Source organism: Protopterus annectens, chromosome 13.part0 (assembly GCF_019279795.1).
Source record: "Protopterus annectens isolate FY-2018-M chromosome 13.part0, PAN1.0, whole genome shotgun sequence".
Taxonomy (NCBI): domain Eukaryota; kingdom Metazoa; phylum Chordata; order Ceratodontiformes; family Protopteridae; genus Protopterus; species Protopterus annectens.
The window spans coordinates 1,335,760,996-1,335,788,158 of record NC_056747.1 but is presented as its reverse complement, the minus strand read 5'-3'; the positions used below and the strand labels follow the sequence as shown (position 1 = coordinate 1,335,788,158).

The following is a 27,163-nucleotide window of genomic DNA, read 5'->3' as shown; positions in this document are numbered from 1 at the left end:
TCATCTAGAAGCAACTTGTAGGTTCCAAGTGTAAGGAGGGTTGTGCTAATCTATCATGATAGAAGAGCAATTGAAAGTTGTTAATTTCTGGTTAAAAATTGGAGACTTTCCAGTAGAGCAATATGCTTGGTTTTGTGCAGTCCAAAGGATTCATTGTATTGGATGATGCGTCTCATAAGAGAAGAGTACAGTTTGTAAATATGTACTAAGCTAGTTGCAGTTGTGAGCCATTTTAAGCCTAACCAATTTCCCTTACAAAGGTGAGAATCTAACATTGTACCTTGTGTTTGTGAGGTAAGCACTTTAACCATTATACCAACCCCATATAATGATAAGATGACTTTCTTAGATCTTGAAGATATTCCCTTGGAAATTAACTTGGCCACATACATGGATTTTCTGACTGTGTTGGAAACATGATGATTGATAAAAGACAGTTGTCTACACTGTGTTGGAAATATGATTGTTAAAGACAGTTGTCTACATAAAGTACCCAGGTCTGCTATGACCGTATCTGTTTTGAAGAGGAGTGTGAATTATAACTTAGGACGTGGGAATGGTGTTTTTTGCCAAAATTGATGTTTGTTATGTGTCCAATATTTTACATCTACTTGTATATTGCAATGTTTGTGTTTAGGAAAGCATCTTTGTGAATTATCCATTATCCTCATTGTGCTGAGTGTCGAGTTTAGTTTAGTTTAGTAGGCGGTTTAGTTAAGACTGTTATTTTTTGACATATATTAAATGTGGCCTCTGCTGAAAATGAGCTTTGCCCAGTCAGATTTTTCTGGTCACCAAAGACAAATAATTATAGATTTTGTCAGTCACCAGAGAGCTGCACAGATACATATTCCTGTGGCGTTAACCTGTAGCTTTTACTATTTAATTGCTACTCTTTTCGAAAAGTATGGGCTTTTTTTTTTTGTTCTTTTGCTGTTTTATTGTGAGAGAAACAGCATATGAAATGGTGCCATTCAGAACTGGCATGTGACAAGGAGCCTCAGGCTAAGGGCAGAGGGGCCCACCCCTGCTGTTCCCATTCCCCACTCGGATCTAGTTCTCACTTCCCCAGGGTTACCTCTTCCCAGTACTTTAATTAGTCATGATTTGCCTCTTGCCTCCCCAGAATCAGTGTTTCTTTTGTCATTCAGTGTGTTTGGTGTACAGTGTCATCAGCAGCGGCTTTAGGTCAGCTGGTGCCCTAGGCAAAAGGGCTCCACGGTGCCCCCCCACACCACACAGGTACCCCCATCCTGATCTACCTACACCAAATAAATACTGGAAAAGTGTCCCTGCTACAGCGGCGCCCTAGGTGGCCTCCTAGTTGGCCTATGCCTAAGGCCGGCTACGAATGTCATAATAGAACATGCTGCACTGGACCATGTTTCCAATATTTCAACTTCTACTGACCCTGTAATAAGTTTGTAATCCTGCTCACCCACCACATTCTTGGTATTTAAATCCATTGTTTGCCCAAAATGTCAAGGATCTCCCCATACTTCCTGAAGGGAACACAGTCCTCTTTTTTACTTCATAAACTAGCACCTCATACCCCCTAAGCCTCACATGCTGTAGAATACCCTGTCTCTCTCCAGATGATCTCACAGACTCAGGATCCCCTGATTCTCTTAAACTTGTCCCCATCCGATTCTCACTTACTGCTGGACTGCTAGCATTAATAGTGAAAATGAGTATTTGAGATACATCTCTCATCACATTAAATTGAAATAAATGCATAAACATTACTCCTTTATTAATACCCTCTCCTCTGTACTGCACTTACCACACTGTATTGTATGATTCCAAAGGGCAAACTAGATGTTTAGACAAACTGTATTTTTCTGCTGATATCCATTCTCTGCCTTTTTAATCTAGCTTGCCTACTTAGATAACTTGCATTATCATAGTGAATCTCTCCTTTGGTTGTGAAATTGTGGTTTATGCATTAGGTCAATAAAATATATTTTTTGTTCTGTTTTGTTACAGTATAAGTAATGGCTAAAAAAAATAGACCCTAAAGGTAACCTTCACTTGTGTTAAATGAAAAAAATCTAATAATAAATACATGCATGTGGCGTATTCAAATGTGTTTGAAGGGTAATGGAGGTGGCCACATCAAGTGCCTACAACAGACTGCAGAAAATGTGATCTACAGACATGTTTAGCTGCCGTAAGGAGGACCTCATTATCTGTTCATTTATATTTCTCTGAATCACAACTTTTCACCCCCAGTGCTGAAACAGCACTTTGCAGTCATAATTACTACTGCAGCCCATGCGTCTTATTGGCATAGGCAACCCCCTCTTAAACTCACACATGCACACATTCACTCAGGATCACCCCCCCCCCCCAACACGCACACACACTTGGAGGAACTCACACACAAGCACTCAGTCCATATACTACTACCACCCAGGACCACGTGCACACATACATACACACCAGTCCATTCCTAGCCCTTCAGAGAGAGATGCTGCCACACACGTCCACACACTCCCCACCATTACCTGTCCACTGAAGTTTTTTAAAGTAACTGCTGTGTGCTCTTTCCCATTGACTTGAATGGGAGACCACCATCTTTGTCTGTGATCATCTTTGCAGCTGGCTGTGCTAATTTACACAGCCAGGTGATGCTCTGACACTTCACTGCAGGCATTTCTGAGGGGATAGCACATGGCTGATTATCATAAGCCACTCCCCAGAAAGCCTCATTATAATACAGTGTGGCTGGTGGAACAGTCTACTATGGTTGTTGTGTCTTTCGGATTTTCCCAATTAGGGGTCACCACAGCGGAACTCCGGTCTGCTAATCATTGGCAGTAGATGTTTACGTGCCGAGTTGCCGGGCCTGATGCACAACCTTCAACAAAGGTACGCCCATTCACGCATGTCTCCACACAGAAAATGCTCTAGCTGAGAATCGAACAGGACGATGTCTTACTGTGAGGCGACAACACTACTGCAGCACCACCATGGTGATCCTTCTAATATGGAAAGTCACTGAGGTGGGCTTGTCTGTGGATTGGAAAGGGTTACCATAAGGGGCTAGCTAATTTTTTGGTAAACCTTTACCATTCCTAGTAAACTTTCCGAATCTTGGGGGGGGGGGGGGGTCTACTTTGAGTGAGTGAGTGAATTGTTGTTTTCGCTATTGTGTGACCAGTTCTCTGTGCAAAACACAGTGTTATACTTTCCAGAAAGTCTTGCTTTTGTATCAATTCAGATTTAAGAAAAAATCACTCCCTGCTAACCGATGGATGCCAACAGTTGCTTAATATCATTTTGTTGTTACTTTGTGTGTGAAAGCCATACATGCAGTTTTGAATATTTTTTTTTTCTCATTGGTAGCATAAATCTTTTCTCCAAGGTAATCGTGTTGCTTTAGGGAAGAATAAGAGAGATGGAAGCAGGTGAAGAATAAAAGCTGTCCATATGCATGACTTCAAAAGGAATTGATTCACTGTACCATAGTACTTGATATATAATCTGAATGCAGGATGGTAGACGCACAACATGCGGGAAAAGAAACAAACATGGCATGGTATTAAATAGATATTGATTGTTTCCTATAAAAGGCAAAATATCTAAACACAACTTATCTAAACTAAGTTCATCTAAGATATAAAATTAAAAAAAAAAAAAAAAAACAGAAAAAAAATGTTTTTTATAGCAAGGCCCTATTCACCCCCCATGGGGAGCCTATGCTTCCTACACCCCCCAATTTATATATAACAACTTCACAGTCACGAAAGGGAAAATACTGGAAGTGCACCATCAGCTTCTACATTCCAGCTCACTGCAATAAAGCAAACTGCAATATTACTTATAAATCTTCAATAAAGCTAATAACAGTGATAAAAAATCATACATTTCCTTATTATCAAAGTTGTAACTGGTTGTTGTGTCTTTCGGCTTTTCCTGGTTAGGGGTTGCCACAGCAGAACTCCGATCCGCTAATGATTGGCAGTAGATTTTTACGTGCCGAGTTGCCGGCCCTGACGCACAAAATATATTAAAGAATAATGTCATTAGATAAAATGTAATTAGATTCATTTTTTCAATGACTTGTAATTAAGAAAAGCAGACGTGGACCACTAAGGGGTAAGGGGACAGATTTAGTGGTGTACTTGTGATGTGTGTCTGAGTGTTTTATAAGTCTTTTCTAAAGGTAAGGTGACAGGTTACGGTTAGCACACATTAGTACAGTGCAGAGTGCAAAGCTTGTGCATTTTTGATAAATCATCTCTCTCTGAGCTTGTGTGTGTGTGTGTGTGTGTATGTATATATATATATATATATATATATGTATGTATATATATATATATATATATAAGGGTGGGTATGTAAAGCATGCATAGTAAGCATGCACAAGTATGATTTCCCATGGTATGTACATCTGTCTCTGTTTGTTTCATCTTTTAGCAAAGAGATTCAGACTGTCTCTGGACTCCAGTACTTCAGAATGGTGAGAATACCCGTGGCTTAATTCCTCAGTTATACAAATAAACTACTAGCTGTGCTAAGTTTCCTGTTGCTGAGTACAGGATTGAACAGCAGAAAGTGGTGAAGTGGGGAGATTTTTTTGATAACATGTGGATGTACTCTGAGAAAGACCACAGTTGTTTTCCCATACTGAAAGGGCTTGAGGGTTGAACAGCATATGTTTCTAAGTTGAGCTTCTTATACTCCTGGGAAAGTAAAAACATTTTCATTTTGATAGGAAGAATGTTCATTGAGAGTAGAAAGAAGAATCATGGTTTGCCTTCAAGTACATTGTTAGCCTGTCCTGCATTAAAAATAAGTATTGCAAACGCTCTTGGAGTTATTTCATAAATAACTGGATTGACCTGCAAGGATTTCTTTCTTGAGATTCTGAGGATTTGCCAAGGCTGATATGATAAAAGTTTCTTCTAACTGTTGGTCACAGTAAATGTTAAGTGAAAGGTAGCTCTTGACTGCTTACTAGTAAATTCTGCCTTGGAGAGATTAATACTTATGATTTTACATGTAATTTGCTTAATGCTGTTTTGTTTACAAAGTGATGATCCTAGGCCAAGGGGAATTCGTGAAGAGAAGAGTGCTTGGTATAGCTCTCAACTGTCCAGATTTTTACAGAATGCCCATATTTTTGTCTCATATTTTGGTTTGTTTCCTATAAAATGTATGGTTTTCTGGCAAATCCTGAGGACTGAAGTAACTAAATAATGGCAGACGTTTTAATGTTCAGATTCCATACCCTGAAGAAAATGCATGGCAACACAAAATCTTTTATTCTAGCAACTTTCTAACTTTATTAGAGCAATATTTAAAATGTGTCCCTTTGTCCCCAGTTATGTTTGGCTTTTGTCAAGATTTATTGGGCTAACAGATTGAGAGGTAAGAGAGTACATCCTTCTTTTTTTAGCTCCAGTGTCCTAAAAAGTAGGCCATTTTAAGGGCAGTTGCATGGTGGTTTGTTGTGTGCATTGCTGTGTCTGTCTTGATATTTTACTGTTCCTTCCGGATGCTGACATTTGAAACATTGCTATAACCCATGTGTCTATTGTGCTTAGCTGATTAAAGCATTGTTGTCTCCCATGATTCACAGTACATAGGTAGACGTGTTACAGCTTTGTTGTTAGCCACTTTATTAATCATAGTCCCCTTTGTAATAGTAAGTCAAAGTACCAGACTTGAACAGAAGTAACAGATTGTGATTTCTCCAGCATCCCCCCCCCCCCCACCCACACACACACACACATTAAAAAACTAAAAGCAAACACAGAAGAGTTCATCCCATTAGCTCAATTTGCTAAAGTACCTTTTGACAGAAGTTGGAAAATGTCATGTTCGTGGCTCACAAAGCACATTAGCATAAAACAGGTTGTAAATTGAGAAAATTTGTTCCTAGGTATGCAACAAAGTCTGAAAGGTTTAGGACATTTCACTTGGAAGTGTTTAGATTGGTGTTTTAACAAGCAGATTTCAAAGAATATTTTACTCAGGTGGAAAGTTAAAAGCTACAGGTGTAATATGAAGGAGACAGGTAATTGAGAACATGTTTTTGGAAAGTAATGAGTTGGCAGATTTAAAAAAATTCCTACATAGTATTTTGTGATAAATGTTAGGGGAACAAATGGTTATAACTAAGGAAATTACTCCTTTGAACTGGGACATAGGATCCAAATTGCCCAGACATACTAAGACCTTACAAAGTTTAATGCTACTGTTTTCCAAAAAAAACAATTACAGGAAAATGGAAATGAAACTGTAAACTGACTGCAATTAAAGTACTAAATATTGTAAAGGAGGTAAAAAGAACTGGAGATTGGATATTCAGAATAGGGAAGGAGCAAATTGCATAGAAATAAATGGAATGTGTGGGAACCATACATTCTAATTAATGTTCAGGATGAAGTTTAAGAGAAGGTAGGAGTTGAGAAATGTATGTAATGTGGAAGTGAATGATTTTTAAAAAGAAAATGTAAGTGTATACTGCATGAAAAAAATGCAAAATAACAAACACTGTGATTTGCTTTGTTTTTAACTAATGTGTGTGCCCATGCCATTGCTTAGAGTGATTAAATCAAGATGCTAAAGAAAATTCCCTTTGTTTAATCTGAAAACACTGACATAGTGCCAAGTTTTATGTACATTGTTTCACACTGTGAATCCTATCACCTAAACAGATTGTTTTTCCAGTACAAGTAGTATTTCTGAAGACCTAGTTAAAAGATTTCTTCCCAACAACAATGTGTCAGAATATGTGACAATTAACCCTTTTTAGTCCTGGAAGTGTCTTGTATATAATCATATGAGGTTATGTGAAATTAAGTGAGTGAGTGTGCCATAATTTTCAGACCTCTCCATTGTAAGTAGCTAAATTGCATTCAGGCATTCTGCTTCTAGTGTTACATTGTTAATTTGTTGAGAATTATGTAAAAACACACACACACACTTGTAGTCAGTATTGTTGGCAGCACAAATCACATGATCAAAGATGTTGAGCCCTAGCAACACCTTCAAGTGTTTTTCTTGGATCAACCTGGTGGCACCTGTAGGCTATTGAAAGATTGCAACTTAAACTTACACACAATGGTCAACTCAGATATATTGATACTTGTCCAATGTGTGATGCAGCTAAAAATATATTGAATGTCAGTAATATGTTATATATATTTTTATGATTTTTGTATTTCTGTATCTTATAAACAAGAGACAGCTAGAGAACTGCTGAGTTTCATACAAAAACTCACAGCCAAATGAGCCAGATGAGGCTTACCCTGTGTGAATAGCTTGAGTGGTCACTAAACATTAAGCTTAGAAATGAAAGCACTGTGAGCATCTTGAAGTTTAGTTATCTTAAACTGTCAGATAGTGGACAAGGTCCAACTATGCAGGTGAAAACAACTAGAAAAATATATATAAATATATTAAAATAAGTTTTAACCAATCACAATTGTATGTTTACATTTCTATAGATTTAAATAGAATGTTGATTTTTTTCTTTGCTTTTGAAATATGTATAAACACAAGATTTATTTCTAGTTTCTTTACATAAACACAGCGCTTATCTGCTGATTTATATAAGTTTCACCCAATAAAGATTTGTTGTTTTGCTACTAAGAAGTGAAGCTATTTTTAATTGCAACAAGAAGATTTGTTGTTTTGGTACGAAGAAGTTCAAAAAGTGAAGAGATTTTGATTGCAGCAAGATTTTTTTACTACTGTTTGGAATTTAATTTACAAATATTTCTTACTACTACTGCTTGTTTTAGCTTAGCTCGAATAGCTGAATATGCTATTCTTTCATACTTTTTCTGGTCACTAAATATTACAATATATGCTGTATTTTTTGTGATTTGTAAAATCCAATTTAAGACCTAGAATCTTATTAATTTGGCCACTATAAATATTGGTTTGTGCTGAATAGTTTGCCATGTACATGTCTTTAGTAACACTTATGCCCTCACAGTACAAATACTCCTAATGTCTTTTTGTAAAAAGGCTCGAGTGCAGCCTTTGAAAATTAGAGTACAAACTTCCAGTGTTAAGTCAGAGGGAATGATTTAAAAAGTAATATGTTTGGTTAAAAGTCGGCTTATGTGTGGTTTAGTTTGCACTTCAAAAAACAACCAAGAATTGAATGCATTTACAAGATGTACTAGTTATTTTTAATTGACAATTTGATATTTAACTGAATAGTGTTTTGTTAAAGTTTTGCTTTTGCACAGCAGTTTATATATAACTCTAATTACAGGGACATGTATATGGACGTAATGAGGTACAGACTTTTGTCAAGAAGGAGGCGTGTCTCTCAACTGTCCACATTTTTGCCTCACATTTTGGGTCTGTCCCTCTTAAAATTTATGTTTTTTTCTGGCAAATCACTGAGGATTGAAGTCACTAAATAATGACATACATTTGCATATCAGACATATATCCTTCAGAAAATGTATGCTAACTCAAATCCTGTTATTCTAATAACTAAGTTTTTAAGAGCAATATTTAAAATGTCCCAGTTTTTAGGCCTTTGTCCCCCCATTATTTTAGGCTTTGTCCAGATTTCCTGTGCTAAGAGGCTGAGAGGTATGGAAGGAACAGGTACTGGTTTTGCCATGGTACATGATATCCAGGTAGTCAGATTAATTTAGAGAGGTTCAGACACAAATTGCACTAGCAGTCGCCAGGATGACTGGGAAGGAATCTGTGTAGTACTTTACCATATGGCAACTGGGCTGAGTAGTAGTGAAGAAGGTGATACTTTTAAAATGGAAAATTTTCAGGTTTCCCCCTAAAATTTTAATCAACTGACAAATCTTTACTTTTTCCTATTATGCCCCTACAGTAATTTTATATGCTTCTTGCATGGAGGGAATGAAACAGTATTTTATCTCTGTGGTGTTATGCAATACAGTCCCGTTCTACTTTCTGATGCCTCTAATAATGACATTCACTCTTTTACATTATGCTTTCTGATAACACTAAGCTGAAGTCCAAAAAAGTGTATTACGTTGGAGTGAAATCTCCTTATTAATTAAGTAGCAGCTTTGTTTTTTTTTTTTTTACTGATCAGCTGTCTCAAGCAGGAAAATGGTTTCACTGAAATTGTAATGCTCCCTTCCATAACCGAGGCATTTAGAGAAATTAATATGAACGTGTTTTGAGAAAAGCATTGAAGCTCTTTTTCTTTACTGAGGCATGTCAACACATGAAACAAAGGTATGACTGGAGGGCCCTGAGCTTCCCATGGAGGAACACAAGTATATGATCAACTCAGATGGTTAGAACAGAGGTTAGTGTTTTATTCAAGTGACAGACTACCTGATGAGATCATTCACAGTCTGTCTAATCTGTGAAGTGTGTGTTTCCCAGTTTTGCAATACTTCTGGCAAACAATGTTGTTTAAAAAAGTCTGCTTTGTGAGAACTGTGCCCAGCTAAGTTCCAGTGAAAATCATAATGAAATTTAAAACTTGGAGGAACATGGGACTTTTGTTCAGATCTGCAGTAGTACCAGACTGTGCCAGTTTTACAAGGCAAACGTTCATATAATAACCTGCACTTGTGATGTTTGCAAACGGTGTTTTAGCTGCCTTGTGAGGAAAGATGATGTCAGGCCTGTGAAGATGTTACACAATAGGAAAGCAAAGTGTTTGGCCCTGGGTAAACTTGTCTCTAGTTAGACTGTTCTTGTTTAACTCTGAGGAAAGAGAAAGTCGGGAGTGAATGATGAGGTTAGGGGGTCATTAGAACAAATCAAGAGTAACTTTAAGTCTGAATATAAATGGTAAATTTTCACGGGGCTTATGACCCTTTGCTTTACCAAATAATTTCTCGCGCAGCAACTAATTACAGCAAAAGATTGCAACCAGTCTTTTTTTGAAAGAAGTGTTCTCATTCCTAAATGAAAGTGAGTACCCCCCATTTGATCTGTGAATCTTGTCCCCTCCTGTCTTTATTGCCTTTCCTGACAGTTCTACTTGGCCTTTCCTTCTTTGTAAAAGGTGCTGTGTACCTAAAACTGGCCTTTGATTTTACACTGTACCTGTGCAGTGCCGTCATTATTGCCTTTCGTGGCAGTTCTACTTGACCTTTCCTTCTTTGTAAAAGGTGCTGTGTACCTAAAACTGGCCTTTGATTTTACACTGTACCTGTGCAGTGCCGTCATTATTGCCTTTCCTGACAGTTCTACTTGACCTTTCCTCCTTTGTAAAAGGTGCTGTGTACCTAGAACTGGCCTTTGATTTTACACTGTACCTGTGCAGTGCCGTCATTATTGCCTTTCCTGACAGTTCTACTTGACCTTTCCTTCTTTGTAAAAGGTGCTGTGTACCTAAAACTGGCCTTTGATTTTACACTGTACCTGTGCAGTGCCGTCATACCCATCTTATTCCCTTGGATATTTTAGTCACCTTACTTTGTAGAACCTTTACTAGTAGGTCATGGCAGATAAGTTCACCTGAGTTCCACAAACGACTCCAGAAGATCGTTAACCAGGAGGCCTCTATTCGGAAGAAATGTGTAGACTTGAGATTCACTGACTCGGTCCCTGCTTTTCAGTACATCATAGTGGTCATCTCTCAAAGCATCAAGTCCTCTTTACTACACAGTAGTGCGAGTTGAAAGTAAGGCCTTTCGTATAGTCAGTTCCTTAAAAGATGAAAGACTGACTCTTTACATGTTAAAGTAATTACATTAAAAAAAGTACTGATATAATTCATTCTTTTTTTCTTGGGGGGGGGGGCTACACACCTTGCATTCCTTGATGTGGGTGGGGGCTCTCCACCACACCCTCAGTCTGTATATATGCAAAGTCCAAGGTTGTGCATTATTTCAGATATAAAATGAATATGTGTTTTCCTATACAACCTAGTATTTCCTGTATGTCTAAGATAACATGACTTTTTTTTTGAGTTTGTGCATTTAGAAATGGAAGGTGTGGTGGGCTACCCTAAACACAGAAGGATTAAAACATTTAACCTTTTGTTAAAATCACATTGTAGTTATCGTGACACTTTTCACTTAAAGTATTTCAGGTTGAATACATTGATGGGGATTATCAAGTCTGGGCCTTGTAGTTACAAGACCTGCTTTTGCTCGTTTCCCCATCCTAACATTCGGTTACCAGTCCTTGCTGATTAGTAATGCCTTAAAGTATTTCAGGTTGAATACATTGATGGGGATTATCAAGTCTGGGCCTTGTAGTTACAAGACCTGCTTTTGCTCGTTTCCCCATCCTAACATTCGTTACCAGTCCTTGCTGATTAGTAATGCCTTAAAGTATTTCAGGTTGAATACATTGATGGGGATTATCAAGTCTGGGCCTTGTAGTTACAAGACCTGCTTTTGCTCGTTTCCCCATCCTAACATTCGGTTACCAGTCCTTGCTGATTAGTAATGCCTTAAAGTATTTCAGGTTGAATACATTGATGGGGATTATCAAGTCTGGGCCTTGTAGTTACAAGACCTGCTTTTGCTCATTTCCCCATCCTAACATTCGGTTACCAGTTCTTGCTGATTAGTAATGCCTTAAAGTATTTCAGGTTGAATACATTGATGCGGATTATCAAGTCTGGGCCTTGTAGTTACAAGACCTGCTTTTGCTCATTTCCCCATCCTAACATTCGGTTACCAGTTCTTGCTGATTAGTAATGCATTCCACTCAGAGCCATCCAGCAGGTAACCAAGGGTCCTGTAATTCTTTTCTGTGAACTTCAAAACAAGGCAGCATTTTAACATCTGTACATTGTGCCTTCCTTGTACTGAAATGGAGAATTGTGCACTTCTTAGCCGGTTACAGTTTTTAGACCACATCTGTAGTTTAACTTCCTTTTGTGATAAAAACTATTGTCTTGGACTGCTTTTCCTTCATTTAAATCCTCTGCAGACAAACTTTCCTGCACTCAAAATTGCTTTGTCAGTGTTACCATAGACCTTAAACACTGCTACCGTTATTGCTAGTGATACTCCCCAATTTCCCTTCCTTGACGTTCTTAAGTCATCTGGCAGATTTGGATCACATTCTTACTGTTGTATACTTTACATTTTGTATTTCTGTTTTATGGCATCAGCTTCTTGTTCGCCAGCACCTGAGGTAGCATGAGTGTCAAATTATTAGTGAGATGTGGCAGAGAATATGAATGTATATACATACATAAGTTTGTGTGTGTGGTTCTGTTTGTTCAAAAAAAAAAGTTCAAACAAAAATAATGTCCAGCACAAGATGTTGACACTTGTTTAATGCATTGGGGCAAGCCCATCCCCTGCACCCTCTACTAATTATATATGCCAACTCCGGAATCACACACAACAGTAGGGAAAGAGAGAATTCTATTTTCAATATTTTAAGATTTTGTGTGTGTGTGTGTGTGTGTGTGTGTATATATATATATATATATATATATATATATATATATATATATATATATATATATATATATAGATAGATACATACATTGTGTGTATCTACATACATATATATATATATATATATATATATATACATATATATATATATATATATATATATATATATATATATATACATATATATATATATATATATATATATGAGGAGCGAGAGAGAGAGGTAGATATGCCTGAATAAATAAACATTGAGTGCTCCTGTTTGTGATGTTGAAAACCAGGGCTACAGAATCCACAATCCTGCAGGAATGCTTGCGGAAGGTCTGCCAGTTTCCAAGACTGTGAAAGGGTATTGTCAGTCACATTAGCCCACTGCCAAGAGGTCTCCTTGAAATGTTATTAGCCCATTTTGTCTTCACCCAAGGGGTGACAGAGCAGGTCATTCCATGCTGCATCCCACCCTCAACACCATACCCCAGCAAAGAATGTGAAAGTTAGCTGAACGGTTGTTCTTCAACGGAAGGCAGTGTGAGCATGAAATCACTGAAAACCACTTTCAGTGAAAAGGGGTCGTTGCACTTACTTCATTCCTGTGTGACTGTGGAGTTGGTTTGTATAACTTAGGGGGATATGGAGAGGGTCTCATCAAACATGCAATGTGCAGGGAGGTTTTCCCTCACCCCGCTGCAAAAAAAAAGCTTGAAATCATGTTCTTTGAATCATGTTTGTGTGTTTGTCTCTTATAAAGCATAATCCTTCAGTAAATAAGTATGAATTCCCTAGCCAGCCATCTGTTGCCCAAGACCATTGAAGCCTGCTCACCATGGCATAGTTTGGAATAAACCCTTATGCAATTAGGCCAACTAGGTTTGGTAGTATACCTCGCTTGAAACACAGAGCCAGATGCCCTTAAAAAGTCTATGAACACATCACTTCATTATCTGTGCCCGCCTGTGCCATCACCTTTAATCCTTTATGGCAGCCCACAGTAAATCTGTTTTAGTTTTGTTACTTAACTAGATAAGTAAACTGATTGTTTACTGTCTTATGCCATGCCCCAGACCACATTTGCAAGGACAGATGTGTTCCATAAATTTTAGGTTAGTTACTTAACCAAATTGTTATTTAGGTATGTTAATAAAGAAGTGTACCTGGAGAAGACTTGCAGAGATGCAGGCATCATGCTGACTGTAGTTACCTCTGACTGTAGTTACCTGACGTCAGAACTAAACCCTGGGTCATAGAGTATGAGGCAGACACTTCTGTGGTCATGCCACTGCATTGACCATTACAAATAAGAAATTCAGCAGTTTTCTTTAGAAACTTAGACTATCACATTCATGCAGCAAATGTTAAACATAAAGGTGTGTAACTGTTTGGATCGTCACTGCATCCTTTTTAGACAATGGCATCACTAGAGATACCTTCAGTCCTTGGGCAGAGAATTAGTTTGGAATGATATTTCCGTGAATGCAGCCCAGTGCCGTGCTATACTTTGCCCCAGTTCATTCTACTTTTGGGAAGGCAGATTATAAATCCCTTGACCCTTGTCGCATGCTAATCCTTTCAGTTGCAACACTTTCACATCAGACTCCATGTCCGTGTATTTCACCCCTCCCAACCTTCACCTTGCACGTACCCAATTGCTTTGTCACAGTACTCCAAACAAATATATTACACTTTTATTTTTATTTTCTTTAACCAATAAATGCAAGGACGTCTTATCCACAGATCTGATATTTCGCTTGTTGCTCATATTCATCTTTTGTACTTTTAATCATGAACAGTGCCCCCCCCCCATAGCCATTACTGTACTCTAACTTAGAGTTGCATTTATAGGTTCATAGGTAGGTACTAGGCTATCTGCCCGAGGGCATTTTTAAGCCTAGCCAGAGTGTGTCGGCTTTCACCGCCCCATTGATTAATTAACTGAGCCTCTGTCAAGCAGAGCCAATGAAGTGATCCGAGGAGTGTATTTTCTGTTACCCATCCACTCGTCAAGGCTTCTCTTGAAGAGTGTTAGTGAGGGGCTCTGCCTAATGTAGTTAGGAATTTTGTTCCAAAGCATGGGGAGTCTCTGTGACAGGAATCTGTCCCTCCAGCTTGTTCTGTTTATTGTTGTGGCGAGGTTTAGCTTACTAGAGAGCATGGCTCACAGTGACTTGGATTTCTTTAGGTGGAGCATGTCCCATCAATTCTGAGTTGGACATGGCTTTGTAAGTCAGGCAGAGATCACCTCTGAGTAAGCAATATGCCACTGAGTACAGCTGGAGTTCTTTCAGTTGGGCTACATAGGACATATGTTTGAGGCCAGTAATCCTCTTGGTGAGGTGCTTTTGTGGTCTTTCCAGCTGTTGGAAGTGTCTTGTGAGGTACATCCCAAATGGGGCATTGTACTCTATGATGGGTCTGATGAGTGACGAGTAGAGGGGCACTATAACCTCTTTATTTCTAGATGCAAACCTTTTAGTAATTAGATGGGCCACATAGAAGGATTTCATAACTACTTTGGCAATATGATTGTCAAAGGAGAGATTACTATCTACCTGGGTCCTCAGATCTCTTATTACCTCTTCTGTATTAAGGGGGCTGCCGCCTATGTGGTAATTCGTGGGTGTTTTGTTTTTCCCATACGGGATGACTATGCATTTTTTGGCATTTAGCTTGAGGCCATGACTTTGACACCAGGTGTCTGTCTCAGTAAGGCCTTTTTGAAGGATGTCCGTGTCAGCCGGAGAGTCAGTTATGGCTCCCAGTTTGCAGTCATCAGTGAACTTGGTTAGCCGTAGTCCTCCTGTGTTTGCCTGTACTTCTGAGAAATGTATGCCGAACAGTAGGGGTCCCAGAACCGAGCCTTGCAGGACACCACTTGTGACTGGTTTAGAGTCAGACCTGGAGCCCACAATTCTTACCGTGTGAGTTCTGTCTGTAAGCCAGTTGGCAACCCATCTTGTGACGTAGGGGTTTATGTTCAGGCTGGTGAGTTTTTCTATAATACCTGAGTCAGGAATGGTGTTGAACGCCTTGGTGAGGTCAAGGTAGGCTGTGTGAACCACCTTTCCCTCGTCTGTGGCCTTGGTGACTGTATCGAAGAAGTCAACCAGGTTTAGTAGGCATGATCTGCCCTTAACAAAGCCGAATTGGGTCAGGTCAAGTGTTTGGAGGTTCCCAATGTCTTTGATAATGAGTTCCATAATGATGCGCTCCATAGCCTTGCAGACCAGGCTAGTCAGGCTTATGGGGCGATAGTTACCAGGGTCAGTTGTGGCCCCTCCTTTGTGGAGCGGAATAACCGTTGATGTGCACCATTCTATGGGCACGTAGCCTGTGGAGAGGCTGACGTTGAACAGCGTGTTTAGGTGGGGAGTTAGTTTGTTCTGTAGTTCGTGCAAGACGCAGCCTGGGACACCATCTGGCCCCATTGATGTTGTGTTTTTGGCTTTTGAATGGGCTGTTTTCACCTGTACTTCTGTGATTTCCAGGACACTACACTTTTCCGGTATTGTTGTGGGCCCTTTTGAAGGTGAGATGGAGGTGAAGTTTGCACTGAATCTATCTATCAGTGGGTTCAGTATATTTTGTGCTCTTTTGCACTAACTCAGAGCATATCTGCGAGTTGCCACTTAGATTCTTGACATAGCTAAAGAAGGCTTTGTGGTTGTCTTTTGAATCCTTGGCTATTTTTCTTTCGAAGTTAGCCTTGGATGATTTTATGAGGGACTTTAGTTTCTTACTGATACTGATCAGGGATGTCTTTCCTTCTTGTGATTTGCTTTTTTTCTGAACTAGTTTCCTCCTTCTGTTGTATAACCTGTTTATGGCAGGGGGCCACCAGACTGGTTTCCTTCTCTTAGGGGAGTGAGTCTTGGTCTTGCTAGGGATGGCACAATCCATGCATCCTTGTAGGTGCTCATAGAGTACAATTGTAAAGGATTCTGTATTTTGGGCAGTGTTATCCTTTAGCGTGGGGGCTGTGAAACTTACCACCTCTGCCTTAAGTAAGGTGAAGTTTGCTTTAGAAAAGTTTTTCACTGTGGTTTACTTGGTTGGGGGTGGTGGTGGGGTGTGGACATCCAGGGTGATTAGTTTATGGTCTGATCTAACCAGTGATGGGTTGACCTCCGGTACGGAACACCTGTCGCCCATGTTGGTGACAGCCAGGTCCAATATGTTGTGGCCTCTGGTATGGGAGTTTACCAGCTGATCCAGGGCATTTGAGTTGATAAATTCCAGGAAGCGCTGAGCCTGGGAGTTTGTACTCAAGTAGTTTTCCCAGTTAATGGTAGGGTAATTGAAATCGCCTAATATCAGGGTGTTCGATAGGACCTTCATGTTTTCCAGTGTCTCTAGAAAGGTGGAGTGGTGGTCCTGGGTCATATGAGGGTGATCTGTAGCAGGCCACAATTTGCATTGCAGATTTGCCCGATGTTAGTTGCACATGGATGATCTCCGAGATATCATGCTGCACCACTAACCTGGAGATGTGAGTATCCTTGATGAATATGGATACACCCCCCTCCTTTTGTGTTTCGGACCGTGTTCTGTCACCGAAATGTGTGGTAGGAGTTGTAGCCCAGTAGTGCTGGAGTACTCTCTGGAGTGTTGAACCAGGTTTCAGTTACTGCACAGATGTCCACGTTCACATTCTCCATGCATAGGAGTGCTTCGAGCGCACACATTTTGAGATTTAAACTCCTGGCGTTGAGTAGCATAAACCTCATTTTTTTTTTACTTGTGCTGTTTACGGTGGTGGGTTTGAATTTTGAGCCTTGCCTAAAAGGCACTATGGGGGCAGCAACAGCCTTGGCCAGTATTCGAAAGCCAAGGGGTGACAGGTGCAAGCCGTCTCTTGCGAAGCAACGCGGCTTGTCGAGCATGTCATCCCAGGCTGACAGACACTGGATCCGCTTTGAATGACACCAGAAGCTTAGCCAATTGTTGAAATTGATCATTTTTTCTTTATACTGAGGTATCATTCTTGGTGAGGGTAGGATGCTACTCAGGGTCAGGGTCATACCCACCTGGGCTACATGATCAGAGAGGTCTTCTATGTCTCTTTTCGTGTAGTCCAGGGAGGTACATTTCAGGTCATTCACCCCAACATGAACAATGACAGAGTCATATTTGTACTTGTACTGGAGTGACCTGAATGCTTGTGTTATGTGGTGGATTCTCGCTCCCGATAGGCAGCTAACAGTAACCTTCTCCTTGTCCAGCCTAGTGAGTGGGGCGTCAGTGTGCCTTACTATTGAGTCACCTATTACTAGTGTGTTAGGTATGTTATTTCGCCTTAAGGGCTGTGATTGTGCGGCACATTGATTTTGTGTTTTATGTGTTGTCTGGTTTGTGACGGGAGGTGCAGGTTTTGTGGGTGTCTGCTTTGGAGCTGTCTGATGCTTTTGCAGGTTTTTATTTAGAGCCTTTGAGTATGATTTTGTGTATTTATGTGTATTTTTTGCCAGTGCTGGTTTAGTAGGTCTATGTGATGCTGGAGGTGTGGTCCAAGTGTTATCCTTCTCCTCATGACTGCCTGTTCCAGTCTTGGGTGGAGAAACCTTAACCTCCAGTTTGGCTGTATAATTGCATCTCTTGCATATGTTAGTGTTTTGTGGTAGGAGGAGAGGGCTGTCTGTGTACATGAGGCAGTTGTAACATTGCCTCAGGATACCCAGATTCACCAGCTGGACTGGAGAGTACACCTGAAGTTGCCCTTTGGTCATGCATACACACTTGCTTAGTCATAACCAGCTGAGTAATATTCTCTTTAGCTGTGTACTTGATGCTATCTGCTTTTTGAATCAGCATGTTTTTCTTTCTCGACCTTTTTATTTCAGCTATTAGAACTCTTCTCACACAAATAGTAGTTGGCCATCTTTTTGAGGTGCTTAACTAAGTACAGTACTGTAGTGATCGTGTGGTTGCACTGTTGTCTTTTTGAATTCAAAGACTTTCTGGCATTTTGGCAATTTTTGTCATACACTGTGTTTAGTTGGTATGTGCAAGCAGTAGATGTGAGGGGTGCATTTTTCTGTGTTTTGGGACTTTCAAAGATGCTTCTCTTTCAACTGTTGTGTTCTGTTTTGTTATTGTACCAGCGATTATCGGTCACAAAGGAGTTGTTTCACTCGTGAAACCTGCATTTTCTATTGCCTCTTTTTGTTTGACTTCTAATTTTGAAATGCTTTTCCTTTGCTGTCTGTAACAGTTCTTGTAATCTCCTGCCTTGGTACCACTGTGATGTATAGTAAAAACACACTGACAGTTATGATTGTTCCTTCCCTGAGATACTCTGCTTTCATTGTTTTCTATTACTTATATAGTTCTTATTGAAATTTAAACAAGAAAGTACGCTACCCTTTCATTTATAATGACTGCGTTGGCACATTCCTCCTCCTTGCCATTAGTATACACTGTGGTACCCAACCCTGTTTTCTGTGTTATTTTAAGTAGCTTAACCCATTAGATCAAGACAAGTGCATATTTTCATAGGTGACCTAGGAGTTCTGTATGCTTAAGTCCAGCTGTGTAGTTTGCAAGTGAAGGACAGAGAGAGTAAAACCTGGGTTTGTAAAATGAGTCTGTCTGGCACATCAGAAACTTAATCCTCAGAGCAAAATTGCCTGCGAGATGGCAGTGCTGTTGCTCTTAAAACTGAAGACTGTTATTTTGCCAGCCTTGCAGAAGATATCTGCCTCCCTCAAGAATTTTCCATGTGGACTTGACATTCTAATGCAAGTTTCTTTAATTTTCTTGCATAGTCTATGGCCTACAGTAGACATAGTAAGCATTTTATGAAGGGATTTTCTCTTCAGGGATATCTCTTATCCTCTGAAGAAACCTCCTTGAGACAATCCATCTTCTGACGTGAAGATCATCTCTTAGAAGGCATTGTTTCTGGTGCAAATTACATCCATCAAACAAGGTTGGGAAGCTTCACGTTGTGTACAGAACCCCTCTTAGTGTTCCACAACAACAGGATGTGACTGGGAGCCAGCCTTCATTTTCTTCAGAGCATTAGGTAAACCATTGCAGCCATTTCCTTGGATTAGTTAAGGCATGTGTATATGTAGGGGGCTGTATGACCCTGTTCCTTGGGTGTGCATCTTCAGTCCTGCCGTTGTAGGGTGCATGAGCTGAAGAAGAGTCGCTGCTTCCTTTCCTTCTACACATGTAAGCATAATGTTACACTTGACAAAATGAGACTCCAAACTCTTCATCAGCGCCATCATTTTGGCCATTGTATGGACAATCACCTGCTGGCAGACACTGGCAATGAACATTCCATGAAGGGGTTGCAGCATTGAATTTTCTAGAACATGCCAATAGCTGACGTGTGCACTAGTGGTCCTTGGGTCTTACGTTCATCAAACACTGATGTCTGGCTCTCCACTCAAGGGGGAAAAATTTATTTGACACTTATGTGTGGTAAGGTTGTCTCTTCCGACTTCTCTGTCTAATGGCTTGTTCTGTCTTACTGCCCTCTGCCTTCCTCTTTTACAGGAGGTCATGTTGCTTGGGTTCTTCACAGCTATCTAGTCATCACAAGGTCCCTCAGAGTATGACTCAGCAGGTATTTTTTTTGAGTGCTTTTTGCCCCCATACCTGCTGATTAGCACGCTCCCCATCCTAGGAAATTACAGTACAGTACAGGGTTGAAAGCCATCAGGAGGTGCCATCATACAGCTGGCCACAAAGCTTGTTTGTGCCCTTGCTGGCGTCCTTGCAATAAGGGTCCTGTTTTGTATGGCCAAACCTCACCACCTGGGCAGTGGATGTTGAACTTGTCTACATCATTATGGAAATTTTTGATGACTTCTCCTTACAAGTGTGTGCACCTGCATGCTGCTAATGAAAACTTCCAGCATGTGGTGGCTCTGAGTGCCAAAAGACCATCCATGTATTACACACTTCAGTATCGCCTCTCCTGTCAGGGATTGTGGCTGTGTGCATCCTGCTCCTACCGCACTCCCCTCTCAGTGGTGGATATGTGTATCCTCCCCTGCCAGCTCCCAACAGTCACTTGCACCACTAATCGAACTGTGGTCTACTGGGCTATACCCAGGAATTTATCCCTCTAACCCACTGGGGCTTTCAACAGATGCAGTAGATATGCAAGTAATGCCAACATTAGGTGATATTCAAGAAGACTGTTTGCAATGGATGCCGTTTACTCATCTGTGTAGCCATTTTTTCCTGGATGGTTCCCATCTGCTATGTCTAGCAGGATGTTTCTACCTCTAGATAATGCATGTGTAAATGTAAGTTGAATAATTTATGTAATATATTTATTGATTGATTGCTTAAGAGAATGAATCCTTCTGCTCATTGCAGGGAGTTACACTCTCCTAGTGAGGTGCAACAATGGTGTTCTGTCCCTGAGGCATGGAAACTCTGGATCAAGAGGAAGGGGTCTCTTGGACATCAACCAATGAGCACTGAAATGTTAGTGAATTTTTGAATTCTATATGCAAAGAATAACAAGAAATAATTTTTGAAAATGTTAGGGTAGCCAAGCTTTCATATATCAAGTAGTAGGTAAACATGGTTTGCTCCTCTTATCTTTCCAGTAAAGAAGTTGCTGTTGTAGTTGGTTGAGCCATTTTTTGTGATATGTAAGTCATGAGAGTGCAAAAAGTTTCTTCCTCTTGGTGCTTGAGCAATCATGACATAGAAAACCTTGAGTGAAAATAGATATGAAGTAAATAAAGTTGATGACACAGAAATATTGAGATGCATTGAGAAGTAGCATGTATTGAATCTGAAAATGCTTAACGTTTCTTAACTAAATGTATGGTGGATACACAGCAAGCTTTTAACTGACTTACAGCTGCCATAGTTATATTGCCTTAAAATGGTTATCTGTCCCGGGAAGAGTTCCAGGAGAAGTGGTTTATGTTTTTGCATATTTACCAAAGCTGATATATGTATATTCATTAGTTCTGCAATGCTGTGGCAAGTTAATGCTTAGTACGATCGCAGTTTTATCATTCTAGTGAAACATGTGGTTCATGCAGTATTGTTTCGGGGTGATTGCTTTGAAGTATGAGCAGTGGGACTGTAATGGGTGAAGCTGCAACATCTGTGACCAACCTTAAATGTGTAACGCTATTTGGACATGATAATGCGTTTGCAAGTATGCTAAACGTATACGGTGTGATAGTGAAATGTTGGGAGAAAACATCTAGTAACACTTAATATTGGCATTCGCAGATGAGCCAACGAGTCCCAGCATTGATTTAAAGGCAGAGCACGTTCCTGCTTCAGCCGTTGTTTGCAGCTCTACTGCTCCAGTGATAGTAACAAGCCCTGCATCTCCAACCTTCACCTTCCCAATAACAAGACACTACTCACAGGATTGTGGTGAGTACCACATTTGTTATGTACAGCTTTATGGTCTTGACTTGGATAAACTTCTGTCTGTTGTATTTTAATGTCTCAGAAAAACATTGTTTTGCCACCATTTTTGTCGCAAATGGATTTTTTTTTTAATTTGATGCATTGTATAAGGTTTGTCCTGCTTCTGTGAGGCACATCCATTGTAATGTGTGCAAAATTTAATTTTCATTTCATTTACTTTCATTAATTTACTTAAATAATTTTATTATAGCCACTGCCATGGCCAGTGAGACAAAGCTAATCTATTTCATATTGACATGAGAAATAATGTCATATCCAATTAATTCTAAGCATGCCTTATTTATCAACGTAAAATTTTTTTTTAGTTATTACATAGTATACTTCAGTAAATTGTCCATAGAAATTCATTAAAACTGAGAAGAGCTTTGCTAAATTAGTAAGTATTGATAGATGCCGTGTTTTACAAAATTTCAACATTTTTCCCCTATAACAACATTTTTATTGCAAATGAGCACTTTTAATTTCTGTTCTCATCTTTTTCAGAATGAGATTCTTTTGTCAGTACTGTTACTAAAAGCAAAACTGTGCTAAACTATAAGAGCAGTTGAGAAAAAAGTTACACACTGGCACTGCTAACAGTAAATATCTAGTTCTCTTTGCAATTTATATAAATAAAAGAATCTCTGTAAAGAAGGCCAGACTGATGAGAAGTGTTAAAAATGAAATGCCAATATTTTAATTATGTTCAAGTTACTGATCAGTGTAGCTTAGCAATTGATTGAGGCACTCTTAAACCATTTGCTTTGAAATTCTTGTGCATGACTTTTAACATGTTTAAAAGAAGCATTTTTTAGTATTCTAGTTCAAACAGTGAATATATTCTTATTTATTTAGGATTCAGTAGTTTGGGCTGGATTACAAACCAGTTTATGGTGCGCAAGGTGATAACCTGAGTTTGCTGAGTATGGGAGCACTTAAGAAAGTAGGCTTGTACATGTCAGATGCAGCTGAAGCAGTGCACAAACCTTTGCTGCCTTTCTGATCATCTGTATTCATTTTAGATGGATCTTTTACTTAAGTGTATCTGTTTAAAGCACAATTAAAACATGACACTGCATGCCCCAAAACCTCAGACACATGCAAAAACTGTTTTTGAGCATCTGCCTGCCATAATTGCAAGCAGTGCATTTTTCTCACCAATGCTCATTTTTACTGTGAGAATACAAAAAGGAGCTATGAAGAATCTGGTTATCTTGGTTAATAATTAAGCAGTGGTGTTTATGCATATGTTTGTATTGCATGCTTGCTTTTTTGTGAGGCATACTGTAAGACCATTAGTAAAAGTGAGTTTGGGATAATGGTTAAGCTGTTTACCTTGCAGACACAAGGTGCAGGGTTTGATTCTCACATGGGTTAACTGACTAGGCTTAAAATGGTCCACAAGGGTAGATAGCCTAGTACTAATCTTTAAACCTATGCAGGGACAATTGTGCTCTAAATAAAAAAGATAAAAATGAAGCTATTTAAAAATATGTATTAATCTTAAGTTACTCATATTATACATCTCTCTCATTTCTACAATACTTTTACAGTACAGTTTTATTTTATCCACCAGCTATCCCTTCAGTAGTTTTTGTGTTCACTAATAACTCTTGAATTGTATTCACTAACCTTTCCTTAAATTTCTCTTTTTAACAGTCAAAAGCACTGATGTTTCATTTTTATTTCATTACACTGTGTCTTTATCTTAGTTTTTATTGGTGCATGATCTGATATAGGTATTGGATGAGTCCCAAAGCTTTAAATTACATGCTTACTCTCATCAAATATAATTTATATCCGGTCTAACCCAGTTGTTGTATCCTGGAGTATATATGTTTTCTCTCAGTTACTGCTACTGGAATCCCATCTTCCTTTTTATTAAACAAGAAACATCTTTATTAAATTATCATGTATGACATAGGCAATCGTATATTTATATAAATGAAAGTAAACCATATTGACATAATTTTAGTTGCAAGCATTGTACATCACTTGTAATATTTTCAGTCATTGTCAGTCAAACATAAGTAGCTCATTCAAATCCTGCCTTTTTTAGTTTTATCTTTTATTTAACATTTGTTAACCAGGAAAGTCCTACTTGGAACAAAGCCAATTTTCAGTGGATGCCCCAGGTGAAATGCTCCAGATACATGTCTTTGTAATGTGGGAGGAAACCAGAGCACCCGGAGGAAACCCACACGAACACAGGGAGGACATGCAGACTACGCACAGAAGGCACCCCAGCTGAGAATCGAACCAGAGAACCTCTTGCTGTGAGGTGACAATGCTACCGCTGCACCACTGCACCATCCACCTTCTTTTAAACCTCGTTCCTCCTGTGCATGTATTGTTCCCACAATTCCTATATTTTTTCCTATGTAATTTGCTCTTACCCTTTTCTAAAGAAAGATCCCAGTTTCAGTTGTTTTATCTCTGTTACTGTATTCACTACTGCTAGTGAAGTTGGTTTAAACTTTGATTTCCATTTTCTAGTAATTGCATTGTTGGCAGCCACCAAAATTAGACTCCGCAAGGCCTTACTATGTCTAGGCAATTCCAATGCTGTATCATAGCTCAAAAAAATAATTTCCGTAGTTAACACCAATTTGATCACCCAATGTCCCTGATAGCTGTCTGCATGGAATCTTGTCTGCCAACTAATTACGCTCTCAGAAGATGTGTTCCCAATTACCTTTTTCTTTCCCATCACACTCCAACATTTGCTGTCTACTTGTGGTATAAAAACACCTATGTAAACATTTCCAAGCAAAGATCTTAAATCTTCTAGACTTTGTTGCATATTTGGGAGACGTGCATATATTCCCCATTGTTTCGTTGTGAATTGCTTATCCAGTCTTTCTTACCCAATCCTTTATAACCTCCTGTAATTTGATTCTTATAATATTTTGTATGCTGTACTAATTATTCTTTTTTAGAACAGCAGCTTTTGTTCTAGAGTCTACTAAAAACTCTACTGGTGCTAGACGTTTGTTTAGGATCACCCTATTTCTTTCTCTTTGCCTATACTCTGATATCAAACCTTGATAGAGAAGGCAATCTCTATTCAGCAGTCCAAATAAATTAATTCACCTCTTTCCATTCTATTGCCTTTCGCTCTCTACCCGTTTCTCCATTAGGATTCTTATCTTCTGTTATCAAATATTCTCATATACATCATCAGAAATCTATACTCTTTTGTTATATTTTCCCTTCTAGATCCCGCTGATATATCCCCACTATTGAAAATCAGGTTCCCATCCCCACACAAAAGTAATAATCTCTGTTGAAAGCTTATTATGTCATCCAAAAATTCCATAACCTCCATAGTAGCAGTTTTAGGTTGAATATACATGCTAGTATAATTCTCCTTCCCAGCCATTAATTCCTAGTACATTACATCTACCATTATTGTCCTTTTTCCTTCTGTCAGTATTAGAGTACTTCTCACAATCACTATTGTTACTCCCGTTTTCATTTTACCCTAAAAGTCTATTGAATGTCTACCCTGAAATTCTCTTTTGTCATATTCACATGTTTCTTTCTCTTCAGATTGAATCTCCTGTAACATTGCTATATTAAACTACCCCTCTTACTTTAGGTCAGCACCGTTTCTTTTTATCTATACTTGAAAGCAGATTTACATTCCATGTTAATGTTGATGAAACAGACATTCTGATAAAGAACTGTTTCTCCGACGTATTGTACATGACTGTTATTTTAAATATGTGCTTCCATCTTGCAGCTTATGTGCATGGACTAATGTTTGTCAGCTGACTTATTTATGCAGTTGTTTTTCCCCATTTCTGTTTGAACTCATACTTCATTTTCCTAAACAAACTTCAGTATGAATACTTAAACAAAAACAATGTTTTCAACCACCATTCCCTTTTAACTTACAGCAAACACACAAAATTATGTTTACCATCCAAAAAAGAAGATTATCCTTGTAAATAAAAGCAGTTGCCCTAAGTCAATGGCTGCACCTACAGGATATACTTATTCCAAGTTTGAGGTTATACATGTTCTTGTCTTATCTTTATTCCTCTTGCAGATTTGAAAAGCAACTTGCATGCTTTCACTAAACATTAACTTTTACTCTTAAAGTATGTAGTGTCTACCTTTAATTAAACTAAACTGTGCACTGTTATATATCCTGTGTTAAAGTACTAAAGCTACTGGCGTGCCAACTATTTGTATAACTGTTTACTTTTCATTTATTTTCATGGAACTGCTTGCCCAAGTACATTTAAATGTTAATGACATTGCATCTTGTAGATTTAATAAGAACACACCACTAAGACAGTTAATTGCTTGCAGCTCTGGACTCATTGTCTCCAACCAAAAGCAGAAGATGATTAAAAAAATACAGCTAGTAATTTTGCAAATGCAAGGAATATCCCTTGTAAATTGCACTCAAAACACACCATTCAGCCCCCTCATGATTTATTGCTTCCCCCTGCAGGCTCATTGTCTACAACTAAAAAAAGGTGCTGGGGAAGAAAAAAAACACTAGAAACCTTGCAGATGTAGGGAAAAAATTACCATTTTCATGACTTTCATCCTTTCTCTTATTTTCAAGCCTGTCTGCTTGACAAATTGTAGCTTAAATGTAGGGCATTAGTCTACAGAACTCCTTACAACAGATGCACTTATAATTTCATTCTACATGTGGTATGATCAATACAGTTTCTACTTTCCCCTCCAGCAGCCAAAGATCACAGTATTATATCAATTTTAACTTGCTCTTTTCCAGATTTTCTTATTTTACAGACTAAAGCCTAGATAGATTGGAACTAAGAAAATATATGTTCTCATTCTAATATCACTAGCACATACAGCAATGACCACTAAAACTCCCCAACCTCATAATTAAAATAACTGCATACTATACAGGACTAATTTACAATGTAGCATGCAGTTTACATTATGAAAATCTTATATAAGTATTTATTAAAACAATAGTTTATTTACTCCATTACTACTTCGGACACCTTAGTATCATTCTAAGCATAAATGACAAAGTAGAATCTATGCTTTACAGTTCTTCCACCAGTTTAGCACAGTCAACAGACTTCCAGTCTTTTTAAGTCACTTCTTGTAGAACCACAGTTCACAAGTCTAAATTGTGACTAATGGGGACTAATACTTTTACGATTCTCCCATTTATTCACTAATTTGAGATGGTTGTTGCTAGTCGTCTTCCTGATCCTTTCAGTATCACAAAACTGGTCTCTAGTTCAAGTCTAAAATACTCCTCCTTCTAGTCAGCTCATCAACTTTTTACTCTCATTCTAGCATTTTACTTTAGAACACTGGAAAATAGTTCACTAGCAGTCTCTCTTTGTGGGCTTTGTTCTTATCAGAAAACTGAGACACAAAGTCCCTTTTAACTCATATGCTCAAACATTGTTGGTTCA

At 38.8% G+C, this 27,163-nt stretch overlaps 1 protein-coding gene across 2 annotated transcripts in view; it reads left to right on the top strand.

Moving 5' to 3' along the window:
• Window positions 1–27,163, top strand: part of ARHGAP23 (Rho GTPase activating protein 23) — a 1,842,805-nt gene that overhangs the window by 1,631,340 nt on the left and 184,302 nt on the right. For both annotated transcript variants that reach the window (XM_044055365.1, XM_044055363.1), the window contains one exon: window positions 21,558–21,707. In XM_044055365.1, the coding sequence (XP_043911300.1) occupies window positions 21,558–21,707 (150 nt within the window). The remainder of the gene's footprint in view (window positions 1–21,557; window positions 21,708–27,163) is intronic.